The sequence below is a fragment of the Plasmodium fragile genome, assembly GCF_000956335.1.
Source record: "Plasmodium fragile strain nilgiri unplaced genomic scaffold supercont1.134, whole genome shotgun sequence".
NCBI classification, from domain to species: Eukaryota; Apicomplexa; class Aconoidasida; order Haemosporida; family Plasmodiidae; genus Plasmodium; species Plasmodium fragile.
This window is the reverse complement of record NW_012192714.1, coordinates 1-8,063: the sequence shown is the minus strand read 5'-3', so window position 1 is coordinate 8,063 and position 8,063 is coordinate 1. Positions and strand designations below refer to the sequence as shown.

At 49.7% G+C, this 8,063-nt stretch overlaps 3 protein-coding genes across 3 annotated transcripts in view; all 3 read left to right on the top strand.

Moving 5' to 3' along the window:
- Nucleotides 1-916, top strand: part of AK88_05444 (uncharacterized protein) — a gene marked incomplete at both ends in the record, with an annotated part of 7,724 nt that extends 6,808 nt beyond the window's left edge. Inside the window, one exon of the mRNA XM_012483046.1 lies at nucleotides 840-916. Within this exon, the coding sequence (XP_012338469.1) occupies nucleotides 840-916 (77 nt within the window). The remainder of the gene's footprint in view (nucleotides 1-839) is intronic.
- Nucleotides 917-2,870: 1,954 nt separating this feature from the next.
- Nucleotides 2,871-4,060, top strand: AK88_05443 (uncharacterized protein; the record flags this gene model as incomplete). Its single annotated transcript, XM_012483045.1, has 2 exons — nucleotides 2,871-2,951; nucleotides 3,200-4,060. 2 exons carry the CDS (start codon nucleotides 2,871-2,873, stop codon nucleotides 4,058-4,060), a joined length of 942 nt encoding a protein of 313 aa, XP_012338468.1.
- Nucleotides 4,061-4,589: 529 nt separating this feature from the next.
- AK88_05442 (uncharacterized protein) lies at nucleotides 4,590-7,148 on the top strand (the record flags this gene model as incomplete). The annotated part of the gene is made up of 3 exons (XM_012483044.1): nucleotides 4,590-4,866; nucleotides 5,437-5,837; nucleotides 6,009-7,148. The coding sequence occupies 3 exons, from the start codon at nucleotides 4,590-4,592 to the stop codon at nucleotides 7,146-7,148; spliced, it is 1,818 nt and encodes a 605-aa protein (XP_012338467.1).
- Nucleotides 7,149-8,063: the final 915 nt, after the last annotated feature.

Genomic DNA, 8,063 nt, shown 5'->3' with positions numbered 1-8,063 from the left:
AATCACACAACCACCAGGCTCCGGTAACGCAGTCACAGACACACCCACATGTGATCATCCTAAGCCCGACATCACAGACAGCCCCACGCACGACACAGTCACAGACACACGCACATGTGATCATCCTCATCCCGACATCACAGACAGCCCCACATGTTACACAGTCACGCACATACCCACATGTGAGGATCCTAAGCCCGACATCACACAACACACACTCACAAGCGACACCGTCACGGACACACCCACATGTGCTGATCCTAAGCCCGCAATCACACAACACGCAGTCACACACGACACAGTCACAGACACACCCACATCCCACACTACCACGTGGCTGCGTTGGATTGACAAACACAAACATATCCTACAACCCGCCGTCACTCACCCATGGTTTATTATGCTACAGCAACACTGGAAGCAATATCAGCAGCAACACGTGACACATCCAACTAACATACAACAGCAGTTACAGGCGTGGAGAGCGTGGGTTTCCCAGCAACATACACACCTGGACACACTGAGCAAAGAAGTGTGGTTCACAGAACTGTTAGAGCAACTTCCACAACAGCACCACACACACGCAGATACTACATCAGTAGTCACCCACACTCCACCATGTGAGGATTACATGATACACACACCAACGTGTACCACAGCAGACACACTCCAAACAGACATTCAAACATCCACACACACACAACCTGCACCCGATGTTGCATGTACGCCGCGCCCTGCCGTGCGCGTCGCACCGCACGCACACCCCACCATGTCACATGTGCCGTTATCTACGCACAAACAGTTAACTTCACAGCTACATATGCTCATTCTTGCCACAGTCATTGAACACTGCCACCATGAGTCACAGTTGCAACACCAAGAGCAGTATTTAGATAATTTACTTGATCACATGTGAACATCACACATACATGCAGTGTTTGTTTCTGTTGGTTATATATTGTGTTTGTTACATTGTTCGCACATTCTTGTCTGTGCTGTGTCTCTGCTTTCTACATTTGCAAGTCTGTTGCGGTTTTGTCTGAGGCGCTGCTGTTTTTTGACACCGTGATGCGTGTGTATGCACCAACCACCCGCCCACCGCATTCACAGTGCGTGTTTTTCTCAACTGACAACCTTAAACTAACCAGGTCATAGCGTTGGGCTATGACCCCTGAAACACTGCTATTCCTTACACGATCACATGTGTATCCTAAAACCGACATCGCTCGTACCACACAGCCACACTGTGCGCTACTAAACCCGGAATGCACCAGGCCACAACATCACAAACGATCACAGAGCACAAGCCCACACCAGCACCACCCACCACAGAACACAATGCCAAACGGTCACAGACATACCTGCATCCTACACCGCGATACACCATCCCACACTCCCACATGCCAACAACCTGCGATCCTAAACTCGACATATGCGGTCCTACGTGCCCACATACCTAACCCCTAAACACGGAATCTACCCTCCCCCAGACGCACACACCTGGAGGTCCTAAAACCCACACATTAGTTCCGTCACCACAACACACATATATCCTAAACCCAGAATCCACCATTTCTCACACCCACTCACATCGATGCATGCTAACCGTACACCACTTTTATTTCATTATGTGATATACATAATATATTTCTTGTTTGTACTATTACATACCTTCTTTTTTTTTTTTCTGCTCTGTTCTGCTTACTTCAGTTTCTTTGTGCTTTCTTTTGCCTTGTTTTGTTCTTTTTCTGTGTAGTCCACTTCTTTTAACATGACCACAGGAACCGGTGCGTACCGGTTACATGCATATAACATGTACATTTAAATGAATAATATGAAGGGGTAGAATTCTCCTTTATGTGAAGTTAATTATTAAAAGCTGCGCACGTGCATTCTACGGGTATAGTGCAGCACACATATAGCATGCGAATAATCATTCGAGTATAAGGTGCTTGTCTCCGAGCGCCACAGGCCGCGTGTAAGAAGGAGGAGGATTGTCTCTCCGAGCAACCGTGGCCGGGTATACGGCTCGCTCCGCGTGCAACACGGATTACACGACGTAGCCGAGTGTAAGAAGCAGGTACACATTGTCTCTCCGAGCAAACGCGGTTGAGTGTAAGAACGATTCGGCGAAGTAGCCGCGTGTAAGAAGGAGGAGAGATTGTCTCTCCGAGCACACGTGGCCGCGTAAGCGGTATTCGACCACGTAGCCGAGCAAACGTCGCCGAGTAAGGGGTATTCGACGACTTGGCCGAGTGAAGCGGTTCGATTACGCCGTTCGAGTAAACGATTCGACGAAGTAGCCGAATAAGGGATCCAGAGAGCTTGGGGGATGGAAAGGCACATACATATTTTGCGGCAGGAAGAACGACAGAAGGACGGTAGCAACGACGGCAGAAGCATTGATGTTGTTGTTATTACTGCGGTTTTTAGGTGTGCGCACACAGAGACAGTGTGTGTGAAGGCATTTAGTGGACAACGGCGACGCGGGGTATTTATGACGAGTTGCGGGTGTACGGTAGTGTAGTAGTGTACTTTTTGCTATTTGTTCCTGTCTTTTTTTATGTTTTGTTCTTTCTCTTCTTTCTTTTGCTTTTTCTATATTCATTTTTCTTTTATTATTTATATATGCGTCCTGCATGATTTATTAGTAGTGGCAACATGCGATTGAGCAGCAGGGCCACATGCAGGTTTTTCTTATTTGTACATTTCTAATGTTGCGTGCTAACCGCAGACATTCCTATTACGTAGTGAAGGAGGGATATAAGAAGAACGTGTATATGGGCTACATAATGCTTGATATATTTCATATAGAACATTAGGGTAGTAGTTGCGCGTGCAGCATTGTTACTTACCGAAGGAGAAACACTATGTCGGCTAAGCAGTTAGGGGCTTTACTGGTGGAGTATGTGAGGAGCCGCGGAGTTTACATGTCCGGCGAAGAATATCAGGTAAGGCACCATGAGGGAATATGTGAGAACACGGAAATTTCGGGGGGATGTGTACACACGGCACACATGGGTACTGTGGAGTGTACGCACATTGAGGTTACAGGAACATTATGGTTATGTATTACTATTTTTTAATAAAGAAGCGCACAAACACAAGGAGTGGGTTGTCTTGTATGAATTTATTCACGATCACAGAGAGGGTGTGGACACCGTAGTACATAGGTATATCATTTATTTTAACATTGTAGAATATGCTCTTGAAGGACATATATAATCAGTTACGAGAGTTTGTGGTGTACATGGAAAAGAAAGAGAACATCATTTTGTTTAGCGTTAATTGTGATGACCACGGCTGGTGGCATGAAGGCGCAGGTATTAGGCAAATGAACACGCCAGGAAACATACCTATATGTAGGCTTATGGTAGGGGCTCTATATTTTATGAACAACAACAAATGGAAACGGCAACGTGGAGAAAGGGCGGACACTGCAGATGACCGCCTAAAGGACTATGTAGGGTGTGCAATAGTAAACATGTTTGAAGAATTATTGCTGGAGGCATCCTGCGGAGCAAACTGGGGTATAGAGCAGGCCTGGTATATAATGAGAAAAATAGAGGCAGCTATTCCTGGTTTAATTACGGACAAGATTTGTAACCTGCAACAGGCTGAGAATATACAAATTGGAAAATGGTCCATGAAAGACAAAATAAAGAAGTGGTTGGACGCGAATGAGAAGTTTAAAGCGAAATTACAGGTGCAAAAAGTAGGAAAACAGTGCACGGGAAATGCGAAGAGCACATCAAAAGATGAGCGCGCATCGACAGCACTTAGTGAGGGGCACGCTAGCAAAATTAAGCAAACAAAGAGTGCTGAGAAAATTCTGTGGGGTAGAGTGAAGACTGTAGTTCGGGAAGCTAGAAAAGAGGTACGACACCAAATAAAAGAAATGCATAAAAACAAAACGAGCCAACATTATGCCAACGTGACGAGAGGGGGGGAATTTATAGACATATCCGACCCGGAGGACGACGACGATGATGAGGACGATGAGGATGCACAAGAGGAGGACGTGAATGGTAAGAAGAGTAAAGGCACAGAGTGCTACTAATACGGGCAATAAGAACACGCACCATACACACGCGGCCGAATACGTATACGGCGGCATACGAATACGCGCGCACATACTGCCGAAGACTTCGGTGGCCGCCACAACAACAACACGCACACGCGGGAAGAACAGCGACCAGCGCTTCTCTTCGCTGCGCCACATCGGTTTAGCGGAGGTATGCGGCGGCGATGGCAGACGACGACAAATAAAAGTTGTACTGCTATCATGTACCCGCAGTCCACCGAGTTCAACTAGTCCAGTCCACGGACTGCGCCCCCTGCATCGACCCATGCAGCAGAGCCGGAACCTACCCTCCGTCCAGCCGGACCGTACCCTGGCGCTACCGGGCCACACCGTCGCGCCCCCTTCTTTCTGTACCACTTGTGTCCTTTTTGTATCAGTTTGTCGTTTTACTTTCTCGCTTCATTTGCAGAAGGCACGAAACCGCAAGCTCCACCAGCTAAGGTACCAGAGGTACCAGAGGAGGTTGTTCCGGAGAAGACACCATCGGGGGCAGGCAATGCGCAAAATGACAGGGGACGATCTGATAGGGCACCACCAGCCGCACCTGCCAAACCAGCACCAGCCAAGGACACCATCACCCGCAGGACCAGAGCCGCCTAAGACGGCCGCAACTACCCCAGTTACAGCACCGGAAGCAACATCTCCAGGTAAGGCCACATGTCCTGGTAGTAACGGAACATCTACAGGTGTCTCCATTAGTTGTGCGACTACGTCGGATGAAGCACTGGGCGAGACAGAGAAAGTCAAAAAACTCCTGCAGCAGGCAGACAAGAACAAGGCAGGTACAGCCTTGAGGGAGTGTAACACACGACGGTAGTGTCATGAGTGCATGTCGACAACCACATCAAACAGAGAACACAACACACAGACTTCCACAATTTCCGCAGAGACAGCGGCAGCGAGCAAAACCACACGTCGAATGAGAATGAGCGAGGGGAGAGCGATCGGCCGAGCAACGGGTCGGCCGCGGGATGTAGACGTCGACACAGACACACACACAGTGTGTTGTGTTGTGTGTTGTGGCAGAGAGAGAGAGTCTTTTCCCGGAGTGGCACCGTAACCACCCTACCCCCGTCCTCACCCACGTCGAAGTCCACCGTGTAGCCGACCGACCGTGGTCCACCGTGTGGTCGAACAATGCAGCGACGGACAGCGGGCCAGCGGCAACCGTGGCCAATCTCGCACTGCATAAAGTTCAGTTTCCTCACATCCTTCTTCCTTCCCTTTCCCTGTCTCCCCATTCACCACATGTTCAGGCGATGCCGTGCCCGATTGAGGCAGTAGCGGCAACGGACAGAATGATGACCCCCCTCCTCTCAATCCACCCAAACCAAAACCCAACCCGAACCCAGATCAATCGGAGCCGCGCGGCGGCCCCACCAGCGGCGAAGCGTCCACAGCAGGTACTGAACACGGTGCAGGAGGAGGTCCAGGAGCACCAGGAGGAGGTGGGGGAGGAAGTGGAAGTTCCTCATCCTCAGGACCCGGTTCTACTGGTGACCAAAACCCAACTTCCACAACACCCGGATCCTCGGACCCTGTGAATCCAGGTTCCTCCGGTACTAGCTCAACTGGACACACGAATAAAGAGAACGTTGAGGCAAAAGGAACCCACGAGGATAAATTACCTGCGGATGCCCCCATCAACCCTTCCGTGCCACCCGGCCTCACATGGGAACATGTCAAGTGGTACATCCCCGCGATCATTCCCGCGGTGGTTGGTATTGGCGTCCTTGCCTTTTTCCTCTGGAAGGTAAGTATACACGACCATGAGCGCATGCCGTATGTGCAGGATGTTTATACCTCAGAAACACCCGACGGGCTGCAATATATGATCGTTCGCACCAATATGCCCCTACACCCTCGTTCATTCCTTTTTTCCTACCGTCCTCACCCTCCTCTTTACCCCCCTTTTTCTGTTTAGTACTTTGCGTACCTCGCCAAACGACGACGAACATATCGAACCGTGCGTGACGTGCCGTCACCGCCACTCGACGAAGACATATTGCAACATCTACAACGCGGCGAGCCGCCGCCACCCGATTATGGGTACACCATGATTAGGGATAGGCACCCTGCGTCAACATCCGAACGCCGCGGACCACGCCCACCACGCGTGCATACACGCACGATCATTGAGCTACATCTAGAAGTGCTCAACGAATGTGAAGCCACCGAATGGGAAAACGTCAAAGACGATTTTTACGGGATACTCGTTGAAGAGTTTATGGGGGGCAACAACGGACATAGTAGTTCCTTGGATGCTCCTACCACAAACCAGGCTTTATCACGGAACAATGTTTCCACCATCCTCGATCCATCCACTGACTCCGCACAAACGGACCCTTGTCGACCTCATGACCCCGATCCATGGAGTTGTATGGAAAATATCGACTTAGATGCAGAACAGAATGCTCATTCCGACCACGGTGACGCGACGTCCGACCACACTAATTGGATTAACTGGATTGACCGCAACAAGCATCTATTGCAGGACTGCACGACGCAGCCATGGTTTAATGCCCTCAAATCGGAATGGAAACAATATTATCAACAATATGCGCCAAACGAAGCATCTGGTGTGAACAGGACAGCCGCAACCATGGAAAGCAGGAAATTTGATGCATGGAAAGAATGGGTTGCAAAGCAACATGCGCTTATGAATACATATAGTGAGGAGCCCTGGTTCCAACACCTATGGAGTAATATCGCGCAGACAGGAGTAGTAACAGAGGAAGACGGCATGCCGGAACAGATACGAACGGTGCAAGGAGTGAGTCACATACACACAGTAGATGAAAAACCGACCACATTTGTAACAGACCAGGGGCCACCTGTAGAAAAAGGCTTAAAAGTAGAAGAAGCACTGGAAGGCGGATCAGCTTTGAAAGTGCGACATTTACCACAACAGCAACTGCATCCGCAACCTTACATGAAACAACCGTTAACCGCGCAAACATGGATACTGATCCTGGCATTAGTCATAGAACAGTGCGAGCTCGAGAGTAGCATGCAAGAGAAGGAGTTATATGTGGATGATCTATTGCAGCAGCTGTGCAATTAGGATGACGGGGCATATGGATGCGACATAACGCATGCTGACCGTAGACCACTTTTACTTCATTCTGTGATATACATAATATATTTCTTGTTTGCATTATTCCATACGTTCTTTTTTTGTTCTGCTCTGTTCTGCTTACTTGTGATTACTTTTGCCTTGTTCTGTGCTTGTTGCGTAGTCAACTTCTGTTAACATGACTATACAGATACGGTTGTAGAGGTTAAATGCATATAAAATGTAGATTTAAATGAATAATATGAAGGGGCAGTATTCTCCTTTATGTGAAATTAATTATTAAAAGCTGAGCAAGAGCATTCTACGGGTATAGTGCAGAACAAATACAGCATGCGACTACGCATTCGAGTATAAGGAGAGCTTGTGTCCCTGCGCAAACGTGGCCGGGTAAAGCATTGTCGTCGAGTGTAAGACGGAGGAGAAATTGTCTCTCCGAGCAAACGTGGCCCGTTAAGGTGATTCGAGGTCCGATTCGACGAAGTCGCCGAGTGTAAGAAAGGCGGGAGACATTGTCTCTCCGAGCAAACGAGCTTCGACCAACGCGGCCGCGTGCACGAAGCAGGAGAGATTGTCTCTCCGAGCACACGCGTGTCGACCAAAGCGGCCGCGTGCACCAAGGAGGACCGTTGTCTCCGCGCACACGCGGCTGAGTGTAAGCAAGATTCGACGAAGTAGCCGCGTGGCCCGGAGAGGCGTTGACGGGAGAGGCCTTGACGGAGACAGCGTTCACGGAGAGGCGTTGACGGAGAAGGTGTGACCCGGAGACGGGGTGACGGAGCAGCGTGACCCGGAGACCGGGGTGACGGAGAAGCGTTGACGGAGACGGGGTGACGGACAAGCGTTCACGGAGAAGCGTGACGCGAGACGCGGTGACGGCGACTGGGGTGACGCAGACGGGGTGAC